Source organism: Macadamia integrifolia, chromosome 6, assembly GCF_013358625.1.
Source record: "Macadamia integrifolia cultivar HAES 741 chromosome 6, SCU_Mint_v3, whole genome shotgun sequence".
NCBI classification, from domain to species: domain Eukaryota; kingdom Viridiplantae; phylum Streptophyta; class Magnoliopsida; order Proteales; family Proteaceae; genus Macadamia; species Macadamia integrifolia.
In genome coordinates, this window is record NC_056562.1 from 30,484,084 (window position 1) to 30,498,679 (window position 14,596).

The window sequence follows — 14,596 nt, forward strand, 5'->3', positions numbered from 1 at the left end:
GCAGCGATTTTGTGAAAACTGCCAACGATTACGGTTATCTTCAGCTTAACCAAAATTTTGGTACATGGGTTCCAGTTAATGAAATAGAATCTCGAAGGATATTCTTAAATATTTCAAAATTTAGGAAGATATATACCTTGTGAACCTAAAGAGATTGAATTTATTCCATTTCTTTGGCTATGAATGAATAACTTTCAAGAACCTGACATATAAGCGAGACCAGCATTGAGTAATACTAATAGCTCTTATTTAAGACCACATAAAAGTGAGATTACATTTGTGATGCTTGCACATTTTACCCATTATGCAATTGAATCTCCTCAATATTTGAACAGATTATATGAAAAGGAAAGAATTGGAAAAGATCTTTGCTGAAATGAAGATGACTAGCTACATGAGAAACTGAATATAAACCACATATATATAGATTACAAATTGCTTCTCTCTGTTATAAAGAACCTATTGAGAGGACGCAATTGAATAACACATACCCCTTTAACACAATTATCATGACTAACAACTTCCTTTGTAGAGAAGCATCTATTCACCCCCCCAAAAAACAAAGGCTTCCTTTGAAGCACCACAGGATATATATAAAACAAGCTAGAGTAGAAGAGGAAATTGTTTAGGAACACTGGAATCCAGAGTGGAGGTTCTTTCCGCAGGTGTTGACAAGCAAGCTAAGTGAAACTGGGACATTGAGGTTAATACCCAATATATTAGCTTTGATGGCAGTGCATAGGCAGATTGCAGACTCAAGGTCAGTAAGACCCGAAATGAGAGTGCAGCATGGGGTGTTTGCAGGTGTTCCGGCGCCGACGATGCCACCAAGCAAATTTGAACATGCCCCCAATTTCAGAGTATCCCTAGGACAGGTACCCGTCGATGGGGTTGGGGTTGGAGTTGGAGTAGGAGTAGGATTTTTACATGGCTTTGGTTTAGGGCTTGGACAGGTCCTACATGAAGACACATGAACAAAGAACAGAAGGTTAAGTAAAAGGAAGAGAGCAATAGATGCCGAAGCCTTGGAAGCCATCTCAAACCTCAATACTGGAGATAGCAAAGGTGGGACTAGATAATGTTGAAGGATGGGTAATGTGTGTTGGGTATTTATAGGGCGCCTAGAGAGTAAGCTGTACAGATTTTTATTTTATATTTATTTTCACTTATCCAGATCATTGAGGGCCTTACTGATAATAAGGCATAAGGCATTGTCCGTTGCCATTGGTGTGGTTTGAGAGTTTTTTCCTATACCAACAATATAATGAATTTTCACAGAAAAAAAAAAAAAAAAAAAAAAAAAAAACATAATGAATCAATAAAAGGAAAATGTAGAGTAGATCAGGAAACCCCATGTAACTACACCATTGGATTTAGTGGGCAAAAACAAGGAGGGGTGTGAAAGATGCGGTTTTTTTAACAAGTTGCCATGATCTCTACTGTAGCAATCTTCTATGGTTCTATAACGTCATATTATAAGGTGCACTGTATCCAAATTTCTAAGTTCATGCATTTAATTACAGTGAAGTCTAGTTACGTACAATATTACGATTTAATGGTCGTGGGTTTGAATTGAAATAATCTCTCTATGAATAAAAAATAAGATTCTATATATTATGATTTTTTCCACACCATGCAGAAGTGGAAGCCTCTTGCAATGAATTCGACCTTTTTTTAACCTAAACATCTTCTTTATACAGTGTACTTCCACTTTGGTATATTTTCTTAAAATATAAGATGTGTATGAATTCTTTAGGATTAACTCCTTTTTGAAATATCATTCTACATTTCATGCATGATTTTATTTTTTGTTTTCCATCACAAAAAATTCATGCTAGCAAAACCCTACCTAATTTTAAGAAATAATGGATTCCCTCTTACATGCAGTCTGAAAATACGTGCATTGGATCTCATCTCCCCTCTCCCTTACTGGGGATCTATCTAGTTTCGGAACCAATATCATATTTGAAATGTATCAATCTGTATTGGATGTTTTTGCCATCAAATGTATTACCATATTTTTACCATTTTACCTTATGCCTTTATGGTATCATTGATTTGATATCAATGTCAGGCAATACTGATATAGTTTGACCCATATGGCTGTTCTGATACCCATTCCTAAAATTATGTCAGAAACTCAGCCACTACTCTTATATGAAAGATAGAGTCCATTAATCTATTAGTGCCATTTTATTTATTTATTTTTCTTTCTTTAGAGATAGATAGATCCCATTAATATAAAATAAAATAAAATATAAAAAGGGGTGGAGGAGAGGGGGAAAGAAGAAATAAACAATATAGAAGGTGGCCTTACTTCATTTTCAAAACCATGACCCAAGAATCAAAGAAAACCCCAAGACAAAAAAAAAAGAAAATCAGAATCCATAGGAGGTGGAAGAAGCACCCTTATTGAGAAGAAAAAAATCACCCTCAAAGAAAAACAACAAATTAAGCTGGGGTAGTCACCTAAGATGAGTCCAAATGGGCTGCACCCCCAATGCTAGACAAGATAGATATTCATATTCACGTTAGGGCCTTTAAGGGGATCAGCATGTCATTTATCTTCCACATCGCTCTGAATATCATTGATGTTGACAAGATTAATCCGGGATCTATTTTAAAATAGAAGAAAATTTCGCTCCATCCATATATGAAAAATAATGTAACAAAAGGCTAGCTTTACAATAACCCCAGTGGAATCACTTTTAATTGTCTTACTAACCCATTGTTTTTCCAGCAAGACATTTGTTCTTGCTAAAAAGAGGAGCACATGGGGATGCTAGCAGCCCTAAGATTTGTGATTTCCCAATTGCACAAAACCAATTATCACAATCATGAAAATGGGGGGAAACCAAATCGGTCTAATCATGGACCCGTTGGTCACGAGCCTAAGGACAAAGGAAAACAAAAGTGGTTCATCACCTTAGTGTGAAAAGAAGAAAAGTGTATTGTTGCTTAAAGAGATAAGGCTAAAGATCAATGGCAGCCTGAAACAGTTCCATGGAATAACATGAAGTGTCTTACATGAAATTCTGATACCCAAGAACAGAACTTGGATCCTAGAGTTGAGAAAACCCAATTAGTTACAAGATTACCTAACTAACAATTAGTTTGTCAGTTAGTAGAGTTGTTAGATTAGTTCACTTGATTAGCTAAACTACAACGATTAATTAAAATAGGGTATTCTTGTAACAGAGTTAGTTTAAAGGTTTAAATACAAAGATAGAGTTAGTTTAAAGGTTTAAATACAAAGATAGAGTTAGTTTAAAGGTTTAAATACAAAGATTTTATACGTCGAAGGCATTGAGAAATAAATCAAAACTCTTCTTTTCCTAATTTCTGTGTTTTAGGAGTTTTCAGATTCTTAAACTCGAATTAAGGATCAAATTTACAAACTCGAATTAAGGATCCCACAATGTTTTAGGACCTAATTTCTGTGTTTAATTCAAGTAAGTTGTCACATCTTTCCATTTATTTCCATTTGTAAACTGTAGATCTATGAATCTTTTTCTGGTCTCAAAAACAAAGAAGAATGATAAATATATGAGTCTCACTTAGCCTCGAGGATGTGGAGTAGGCGGACAAAGAATTGCAGAAAAGAATTAAATGGGTTGGCCCCCATTTCTGGGAAAGATCTTAACCAGGAATCTGATCAGGGACAGCTAGGTGGGCTAGATTGCTCACAGCCCATAAAGAAAAGTAGGTCCTAGGCTTGGCCTATTGAAGCTCATCTTGACCCAAATATTTTAAGATATGTAAACAAAAGATTGATCAGTAAAACTAAATTTGGCCCAATAATAGAAAACAAAAATGTTGGAACCGAGGAAAATAGATAAATAAATAAATAAGAGAGGAAATTTCACTTCCATCCCCAACGGTTCTCGAGTCTTGTTTTTTGTGTTTCTGTCAGTGTTTCCTTTGCCGTGTCACTTTTCAAAGTGTTGGATGTTCGCCTGGATATATGGCGCTCGCCCAAGTAACTATAGACCGACCAAGGTGATGGACGCTGAAGCGATGAATCGAATCCCACAATGTATGCACCAACTTAATAAACTATTAGGTATTTTATGGAGAAAGTACATAAAGGATAGCTTATTCTATTGATAACCAATTGACCCAATTGAAATATCTTCCCTTCCAAGAGTTAGTAGGACCAGCTGGAACATGTTTGCTGCGTGTGTGTATGTGTTGTGTTGGCTTGTTCTGGTCGACAAGGAGACGAAAGTCAGTGTTTGTCATGTGCAGATATCGGCGGAGACAACTCATCAGCTTTTCACTTTGTTGTATACATGCGCTGGCTTAAACCTTGTAGCGTTCCATACATCAACACTTAGTAGACGTCACCTCAGCCGCATTTGATATAGTTTATATTGGTAGGCCAGTTATGAATATCACAAGAATGACTGCAAATCCAAACATTCTGGTTATCAGATGGGATCAATCTATATATGATCCTAATTGAGACCTAACAAAGCTTTATATATCTGATACAAGCTTTACATAGAAACCAAGGCCTTGCTCAATATCACTTAAGCTCACCCTAAGCCCAAGCCCAAGCCCAAGCCCAAGCCCGTTGCGGTTCACACCATTGGGTTAGAGCCACTGAGTCACAAAACCAAGTTCGATGCCTCAACCTTAACCATAACCTAAGGGTGTTAATCGGTTCGGTTTCGATTTAAACGGTGTGCATTGGTTCCATTCACATTTATTTAACTAAAACCATAATCATACCATTTATTAAACGGTTTCACTTTCTGAAACCGTGACCGTTTAGTAAATGGTTTCGGTTTCCACGGTTTCTAAACGGTGTCGATTTCACAGTTTTAAACAGTTTCGATTTTGGTTTAATCCATACGGTTTGTAAAACGGTTCACAATCGGTTTGTTATAACTTGCAACCATCTCTAAACTGAAAATCATAAGTTTATCAAAAAATAATTGGCAACCACAAATAAGAAAATCTATATTAACGATGGTATGTCTTAGTTTGATAATCTAGTGCTATTTCTTTGCATGGTCATTCTCAAACATTTAGAACTAATATCATACAATATCCAAATTCAGCATTCTACAGCATAAAATATAAAAATGACAGGTGATTCAGTCAAAACACCTCATCTATGATAATATAATAATATAGTAACATATATGGATTACAAGTTCATGATCTAAAGCCTAAACTTGAACTGAATTGCAATAAATCATACCAAAGCAGGATGGACACTTAATTTAATTGTTAATTGTTATACGGATTACTGCCTCCTTCTTTATTTAATTGTTATACGGATTAATCGGATCGGTTTAAACAGTTTAAACGGTTTTAAACGGTTCAGTTTAAACAGTTTCAATTCGGTTTGAAACCAACGGGTTCCACGATTAAAACCGACCTGACCCGACTCGACCCGTTTAGCTAATCGGCCTAAAACTTGAAATCATAATCACACCATTTACTAAAAGGTTTTACGATTTCGGTGTAAATAGATCGATTCGATTTCGATAAACGGTTTCAATTACAAATTCACATCCTTACCATAACCCAACCCAATTTCGAGTGGGCATTTGTCCTGGATTAGATTATGATAGCAATTGGGAAACATTTAGACCTATATATCTTTCTTGTATGATACCCATCATGTGCCATTCGTACTGTCCACTAACTTACCATATACCACGTCATACCTATCACTCTCCCATTTATATAATATATGAGTAAATTATATTTTAAAAAATTAATATGACACGAGCTCTGAAAAAATATATATTAATTTGTTATAAAAAAAAAATAAAAAAGGCAAACTTTTTAAACCACCACTTGGGATTATAATAAATCTAGTAATAATAAAGGTTATATTATCAGCGACTTTAGTACGTAGAAGACAGTCAGCGCTAGCGATAGAAGAGGAATTGAGATCTCGGGTAATGGCATCAGGAGGAGGATCTTCTTCTTCTTCTTCTTCTCCTAGTAAAGTGGCCGTCGTCGGAGCTGGGCCTTGCGGTCTCGTAGCCGCTCGGGAGCTCCGAAGAGAAGGCCAACAACTGGTGATGTTTGAGAAGGGTGACCGAATCGGAGGCACATGGGTTTACGATCCCAGACTTGAGAACCTCCCACTGAGTCGGAGCGTCAAACAGGACGAAGAAGGTGTTGGGGTTGATGTCCACAGCAGCATGTACCGTTCACTCCGAATTAATTTCCCGAGGCAGATGACTGGGTTTTTGGATTACCCTTTCCTCAAGGAAAGCCATGGTGGAGACTCCAGAACGTATCCTCGAAGAGAGGAGGTGCTCTCCTATCTGGACGACTTCGCCGGAGACTTCCGACTCGTTGAGTTGATCCGCTTCCGCTCTGAAGTGGTCCGAGTGGAGCGTAATCATGGAAGGCCAGATGGATGGATTGTTCAGTCTAGCACTTCGGAATCGGAGGAGCTGGAAACAGAGGTGTTTGACGCCGTTGTCGTCTGCAACGGCCAGGATACGGTGCCGAGATTCGCCGAGATTCCAGGTGTCGCTCCGACCAGAATTTTTTTAAAGCGGTAGTATACACTAATAATTAATAGTTTCATGATGGCAACCCTTCTTCTTCTTCACTTTTATAATTAGTTGTTGGCTAAAGATGGATGAAAATCTTTGATTAGTCTTTCCTTTTAGTGAATTTTGGCTATTCTCTGATCCATTATGCATTTTAATATGGTTGTCTAAATCTTGTGTAGGAATTGATAAGTGGCCCGGAAAGCAAATACATAGCCACAACTACCGAATTCCTGAACCATTTCGAGACCAGGTATGTGTGAATACTGCATACTAATCTTATTATTATTATTATGTGGGTAGGAGTTATTGCCACAGTGGAATGTTAAGTAGTTATTAGAAGTTGGTAAGTTAGTGGAAGTTAGAGATAAAGATTGGAAGTGGAAGCAGTGGAATACGTGAAGCAAGGGTTTATAACTACTTATTTATCCTATTTAATAGGAACGAATATGGAACAGAAAAGGGCAATGAAAAATTATCCTAGATTATCTCTCTTGATTTTATCTTGAGAAGAGGAGGGTACCTCCCAATTAGTCAGGCGTCCGGCTTTATCCATAAAGCCAAGAGGTAAGCACCTCCTAATTAGCCAAACCCTATTTTATCTCTCCTAATTTATCTCTATCTCCGTACTTTCTCTCCCTCTCTCCACCATGTTTGTATCATCAATGGCGGTATTAGCGCACGGATGTATGGGATAAGTTATTATGCTACTGAGGATTATTATTAAATGTTTGTTAGCTATTAGAGGGGAGAGAAGTTAGGGAAGTGACATAAGGTTATGGAATATCATGGTTAGCAATTAAGTAGGGAACTAGAGTCGTGGGAAAACGTGAGAGTAATGCTATTAGTTAGCAAATATTGTACTTCTTTAAATATAATAATTATCTAATGAGAATGGGTCTTTGGATGAAATTAATCTACGTATGTAGAAAGAGGCAGAGTTTCCTCGGTAGAACTCAAATCCTATTTTCACTCAACTCTCTCTCTCTCTCTCTCTCTCTCTCTCTCTTATCTTCTTACAACTTTTTTTTACAATTAGGAAGAAGAAAGGTACAGTGTATGTACCAAAGTGGTATCAGTGCAAGGGAATGGACGAAAGGGTCGATCGTCTTGAGGTTGACATAAGCTCTCTCAATGAAGGACAGAAGAAAATCCTACCTAGACTTGATGGGCAACAACAACTTCTTACCAAGTTGTCTGAATTTTTTGAAAGAATGAGTTCAGGTGGACCAAACATGAATGCCCCTGAGTTGGAAGGGACTTCAAGATCGGCTGCTCAAATTCCTGGTTTGGCTCATTCTCCTCTTTTGAACCATGCCCAGTAAACTACTACATCTCAACAATCTTTCGCACCCAAGCTGGTAAAATTAGATTTTTCCAGCTACAATGGTGAGGAAGACACTACTAGTTGGACATGCCGAGTTGAACAGTTCTTTCGGTTTCATCAAACTCCTGAAGAAGAGAAGGTGGCGTTGGCATCATTTCATCTTGAGGGGATGCTCAGTTGTGGTACCAAGAAATACAAAAGTAAATAGACAATAGATCTACACAACATAGAAATTTAACTTTTTAATTAGAAGGTAGACTAAATTTTCTAATTTGCTATTATTTCTCCTTGAGAGATGAGGAAAGACAACCTTTTAATTGCGCTAAACTTTTCGTGCAATTTCTTTTGTTATCATCTTGCCTTTATAATAGAACTACCAATGTGATTTCAATTGTTGGATACCTAAGAATGATTTAAAAAAGTTATATGTCACATTTAAGCCTCAACTTCAATCATTGACCCTCTCATCTACTGTTATGTATACATCTTAATATTAATCCTTAGTTTTTCTATATTTTATTTTACTATATGGATAACTTTAACAAAGTTGAAACTTGCCATTTACGTGGATTTGTATAAATGCAATAATCTCATAGTAGGCTAATTCATGAATTGAATAAAATATGCCTTTTCAACTCAGCGGTAGAGTCACATAGCTTTCGATAAATAACTTATTTTTACCACAAGACTCCAGTCTTAGCCCTCTATGATTCCCAAATCCTCTCACGCCAACACATGAGCACTTCAACACAGGAATTGGGGATACACCCATGCATATGTTTAGCTCTTGGTTATGGTTCCTTACTGTCTAATCTCTTAGGTCTGTCAACTGACATTTGAAGAATTAATTATGGTCCTATAATTTTAGAAAATCTAAATGTCCACCTATTGTTTAGGCCTATAGATTCCCGTGCATCCAAAATAATCCCCTACTTATCCATGGGAAAATGGCATTCATTCTTATTCTCGATGTTGTTAATCCGTACCCTCTTTCAAATGAAAACAAACTCTATTTCTCCTCCTTGATTATGGACTTCCCTTTATATCATCTCTTTATTATAAAAGGAATTTTTAAACGGAAAATTACATTGTTATAAAAATACCCCAAATCAAATTTGGGTTTACAAAACTACCCACCCAAAGTATCAGATAATAAAAATACCTAAAATCAGATTTGGTCTTACAAGACGAAAAAAGAATATACAAGACAAACATGAAAAATAAAAAAAACCACAACTCGGGAGAATGAGTCTCCACCTTCTGCATTGTCATCAAGGGGGGACTCACAACTGCTATTTCATGAATTGAATCTAGGTCTAAAAATAATATAAGTTGCCGACTTCTTATACCTTCAGCATTGCCATCAATAGGACTCACAACTGCTATTTCATGAATGGAAATCTAAGTCTAGAAATAGCATTAATCGACAAATTCTCATTGATATGGGGAGAAAAACAACCATCACAAGGGGTGTGGATCAAGTCCTTGTACGAGAATCATTCTTGTACGGTGTTTTTGATCCATACTTGGACTCCACTAAAAAAAACTACTAATTAAATAACAATAGAGATTAAATAAAGTCCAAGTGCGGATCAAACACTGAAGAATGATTCCCGTAGTAATACCTGATCCGCACTCCATCACAAATGCCTTTTCTGGCTGCCCTTTGTATTATTCTTAAATTTAATTTTTTTGATAGAATTTTCTAGCTTATAATGCAAACTTAAAAAATTAAAAATTTTAATGGCAATTTTAATGCATTATTCTACAATTTTCTATGGGAAACGACAAATTTATCTTCATTGAAAAGGACTGTATTTATATTAAAAAAAAAAATGTCATATCACAAAGGGTCCTCTAATTTACCAGAAAAAAAAAGGTCCTCTAAGATTGAGATTATTGGAACAGCTACTAATCTGTAATGATAGAGAAGTGGAATTGGGATTTGGGGCAATGGCATCCGGAGGATCTTCTTCTGCTAAAGTGGCCGTTGTCGGAGCTGGGCCTTGTGGTCTCGTGGCTGCTCGAGAGCTCCGAAGCGAAGGTCTTCAGGTGGTGGTGTTTGAGAAGGGTGACCGACTCGGAGGCACATGGGTTTACGATCCCAGCATCGAGAATCTCCAACTGAGTGTGAGCTTCGAACAGGGTCGCCAAGGGGAAGAAGAAGAAGGTGTTGGGGTTCATGTCCACAGCAGCACTTACCATTCGCTCCGGACCAATGTGCCGAGGCAGATCATGGGGTTTTTGGATTACCCATTCCTCAAGGAAAGCCATGGTGGAGACTCCAGAACGTATCCTCGAAGAGAGGAGGTGCTCTCCTATCTGGACGACTTCGCCAAAGACTTCCGACTCGTTGAGTTGATCCGCTTCCGCTCTGAAGTGGTCCGAGTGGAGCGTAATCATGGAAGGCCAGATGGATGGATCGTTCAATCTCGCACTTCGGAATCGGAGGAGCTGGAAACAGAGTTGTTTGACGCCGTTGTCGTCTGCAACGGCCACAATACGGTGCCGAGATTCGCCGAGATTCCAGGTGTTGCTCCGACCAGATTTTTTTTAAAGTTGTAGTATACACTAATAATTAATAGTTTCATGATGGCAACCCTTCTTCTTCTTCACTTTTATAATTAGTTGTTGGCTAGAGATGGATGAGAATCTTTGATTAGTCTTTCTTTTTAGTGAATTTTGGCTATTCTCTGATCCATTATGCATTTTAATATGGTTGTCTAAATCTTGTGTAGGAATTGGTAAGTGGCCCGGAAAGCAAATACATAGCCACAGCTACCGAATTCCTGAACCATTTCGAGACCAGGTATGTGTGAATAGTGCAAACTAATCTTGTTATTGTTATGTACCTAACTTCATTATTATTATTATTATTATTATTATTATTATTGTTATTATTATTATATTTGTATGTGGGTAAGAGTTATTGCCACAGTGGAATGTTAAGTAGTTATTAGAAGTTGGTAAGTTAGTAGAAGTTAGAGATAAAGATTGGAAGTGGAAGCAGTGGAATACGTGAAGCAAGGGTTTATAACTACTTATTTATCCTATTTAATAGGAACGAATATGGAACAAAAAAGGGCAATGAAAAATTATCCTAGATTATCTCTCTTGATTTTATCTTGAGAAGAGGCGGGTACCTCCCAATTAGTCAGGTGTTCGGCTTTATCCATAAAGCCAAGAGGTAGGCACCTCCTAATTAGTCAAACCCTATTTTATCTCTCCTAATTTATCTCTATCTCCGTACTTTCTCTCCCTCTCTCCACCATGTTTGTATCATCAATGGCGGTATTGGCGCACAGATGTATGGGATAAGTTATTATGCTACTGAGGATTATTATTAAATGTTTGTTAGCTATTAGAGGGGAGAGAAGTTAGGGAAGTGACATAAGGTTATGGAATATCATGGTTAGCAATTAAGTAGGGAACTAGAGTCGTGGGAAAACGTGGGAGTAATGCTATTAGTTAGCAAATATTGTACTTCTTTAAATATAATAATTATCTAATGAGAATGGGTCTTTGGATGAAATTAATCTACGTATGTAGAAAGAGGCAGAGTTTCCTCGGTAGAACTCAAATCCTATTTTCACTCAACTCTCTCTCTCTCTCTCTCTCTCTCTCTCTCTTATCTTCTTACAACTTTTTTTTACAATTAGGAAGAAGAAAGGTACAGTGTATGTACCAGAGTGGTATCAGTGCAAGGGAATGGACGAAAGGGTCGATCGTCTTGAGGTTGACATAAGCTCTCTCAATGAAGGACAGAAGCAAATCCTACCTAGACTTGATGGGCAGCAACAACTTCTTACCAAGTTGTCTGAATTTTTTGAAAGAATGAGTTCATGTGGACTAAACATGAATGCCCCTGAGTTGGAAGGGACTTCAAGATCGGCTACTTAAATTCCTGGTTTGGCTTGTTCTCCTCTTTTGAACCATGCCCAGTGAACTACCACATCTTAATAATCTTTCGCACCCAAGCTGGTAAAATTAGATTTTTCTAGCTACAATGGTGAGGAAGACACTACTAGTTGGACATGCCAGGTTGAACAGTTCTTTCGGTTTTATCAAACTCCTGAAGAAGAGAAGGTGGCGTTGGCATCATTTCATCTTGAGGGGGACGCTCAGTTGTGGTACCACTTGTACAAACAGGATGAGGGTGATGCGACCTGGAAAGGATTTTGTGACGGTCTCCACTCGAGGTTCGGCCCTACCCAATTCCAAGATTTCTTCGACGAATTAGCAAAGCTACAACAAACAGGGTCAATCCAAGAGTACCAATCAAGGTTCAAGAAGACATTGGCAAAGGTTGGATTCCTATCTTCTAATCGTCAAGTTAGTTCTTTTGTAAGTGGTTTGATGGACAATGTCAAGGCAGATGTTCTTGCGAGTCGCCCCTCTACTTTGTTTTTTGCCATCGGGTTATCCTGACTATATGAAGCCCGAAATATCTCCCAAAGCCATGGAATAAATTGGCGAAAGTAATTCCATACCTATTCGAAGAGTGACACCTGCTAAAATGCAAGAATGTAGGGCAAAGGGGTTTTGTTTCAATTGCAATGAAAGATTTGTTCCTGGCCATCGTTGCAAATGCTTAAAGGCTATTATGAAGAAGATGTTGATCTTGAGGACAAGATCCTTTCTAAGAAGGAGGAATCTGTCACATGCGTGATTCTCGCAACGAGCATGGTGCAACTTCTCCTTTAGATAATGGATGAGGTGGCGGTATTAGTGTACGAATGTATGGAATAAGTTATTATGTTAGTGAGGATTATTATTACAAGTTTTTAGTTATTAGAGGGGAGAGAAGTTAGGGAAGTTACATAAGGTTATGGAATATCATGGGTTAGCAATTAAGTAGGGAACTATAGTCGTGGGAAAATGTGGGAGTAATTCTATTAGTTAGCAAATATTATATTTCTTTAAATATGATAATTATCTAATGAGAATGGGTATTTGGATGAAATTAATCAACGTATGTAGAAAGAGACAGTTTCCTCGGTAGAACTCAAATCCTATTTTCACTCAACTATCTCTTTCTCTCTCTCTCTCTCTCTCTCTCTCTCTCTCTCTCTCTCTCTCTCTCTCTCTCTCTCCCTCCATCTTATCTTCTTACAACCTTTTTTTACAATTGGGAAGAAGAAAGGTACAGTGTATGCACCAGAGATAAAATAAGGTTTGGAGGTGCTTGCCTCTTGGCTTTACGGACGAAGCCGGACGTCTAGCTAATTGGGAGGTAGCCGCCTCTTCTCAAGATAAAATCAAGAGAGATAATCTAGGATAATTTTTCATTGCCCTTTTCTGTTCCATATTAGTTCCTATTAAATGGGATAAATAAGTAGTTACAAACCCTTGCTTCACGTATTCCACTACTACCACTTCCAATCTTTATCTCTAACTTCTACTAACTTACCAATTTCTAATAGCTACTTAACACTTCACCGTGGCAATAACTCCTACCCACATACAAATACAATAATAATAAGGAAGTTAGGTTCATAATAATCCTTCTCCTTCAAACTGTCCTTGTCACACCCCGTTTACACTGAACCGGAGCGGTGACCGAGTTAACACCGGTTAACCCAAACCTGCCAGGATCATCAGATACTGTATTCCACCACAGCATACACACACTAACATAAGTTCATCAGATCAGCGGAAGACTAAGTTTTACCTGTGAATAATTCCCATATACTTGATACCCAAATGGTGATACAATAATTATATACATTTGGGCCCGAAGGCATGATATATACACAAAAAGAATAAAGTTCAAATATCAAGTATATACAGGAAATCATCAAAATCATCAGAGTACACAGCTCGGCTCGGTATCAAGGCTGGAGCTCAGCTCGGCATCAAGGGTTGTGCCCAGCTCGGCATCACATAGAAGAGCTCAGCTCGGCCTCAGAAGTGGAGATCAGCACGACCTCCAGGGTGGAGCTCAGCTCGGCCTCAGAACTGCTGTCCTGCAGCACAGCTCTCGCACGAGCAGTCTACGCCGTGCTCAAACTCCTCAGGGGTCCACCAGTCCTCTTCAGGAAACTCGACTGTGGGACCCACCCCATGCTCCTCAGATGTATGACCTGCAAAATCATCTAAAAAGGGGTGTACACGTGGGATGAGCTCACTAGCTCAGTAAGTAGAAAGATGGACCACACACAAAGTCCACACATCACAACACATCATATGCACTACATGCCATGCTATACATTTTAAATCACATCCACCTAAGCAACATTACTAAGTCTTTGGTTTTAGTGCTACTACAACCACAGTGCGCGTATACTCCGGGTACGAGCCGCGAACTCCCTCCCGCGATACGCCCATAGGGCTGTTGGAGAAGGCCCACCGTGAGTACTCGGAAAAGTAAAGACAATGCCGTCCACCGGCTCTCAACAGAAATGTAAATGACTGAAAATAAAAGTGCTGACTCCAGCAATTTAAAAGCAGTACGATTGGCCCTCTTGAATGTACCACCGGGGTTGCCGACTGTCCTACATGACTCGTCGGGCGTAATGCCTAACCGCCACAGTGTCCGACAACCGCGACCCCTGCTTCCCCCCAAATGGCAACCCAACACCTTAACCCCTGTTGGGAAGGGTCGTAGCACGGGATGGTGAGAATCCTAATACCGCATGCTCCTATATGACAATAGTACGACTGCATAGTGCCTCCGTGTCCCATACCACGGGCCACCAATGCATTCGTTTCCAAGCCGACCACGGCATCTAGTCTATCAATG

At 38.5% G+C, this 14,596-nt stretch overlaps 3 protein-coding genes across 3 annotated transcripts; 2 read left to right on the plus strand and 1 right to left on the minus strand.

Annotated features, from left to right (window-relative positions):
* Positions 1 to 341: 341 nt before the first annotated feature.
* LOC122082571 (14 kDa proline-rich protein DC2.15-like) lies at positions 342 to 1,081 on the minus strand. Its single transcript, XM_042650223.1, has one exon. The coding sequence runs from the start codon at positions 1,034 to 1,036 to the stop codon at positions 626 to 628; it is 411 nt and encodes a 136-aa protein (XP_042506157.1). The 5' UTR covers positions 1,037 to 1,081; the 3' UTR covers positions 342 to 625.
* Positions 1,082 to 5,887: 4,806 nt separating this feature from the next.
* On the plus strand, positions 5,888 to 8,245 carry LOC122080832 (flavin-containing monooxygenase FMO GS-OX5-like). Its single transcript, XM_042647697.1, has 3 exons — positions 5,888 to 6,501; positions 6,710 to 6,780; positions 7,567 to 8,245. The coding sequence occupies exons 1-3, from the start codon at positions 5,922 to 5,924 to the stop codon at positions 7,639 to 7,641; spliced, it is 726 nt and encodes a 241-aa protein (XP_042503631.1). The 5' UTR covers positions 5,888 to 5,921; the 3' UTR covers positions 7,642 to 8,245.
* Positions 8,246 to 9,729: 1,484 nt separating this feature from the next.
* On the plus strand, positions 9,730 to 11,787 carry LOC122080772 (flavin-containing monooxygenase FMO GS-OX5-like). The gene is made up of 3 exons (XM_042647605.1): positions 9,730 to 10,384; positions 10,593 to 10,663; positions 11,514 to 11,787. Exons 1-3 carry the CDS (start codon positions 9,808 to 9,810, stop codon positions 11,586 to 11,588), a joined length of 723 nt encoding a protein of 240 aa, XP_042503539.1. The 5' UTR covers positions 9,730 to 9,807; the 3' UTR covers positions 11,589 to 11,787.
* The last annotated feature ends 2,809 nt before the right edge of the window (positions 11,788 to 14,596 follow it).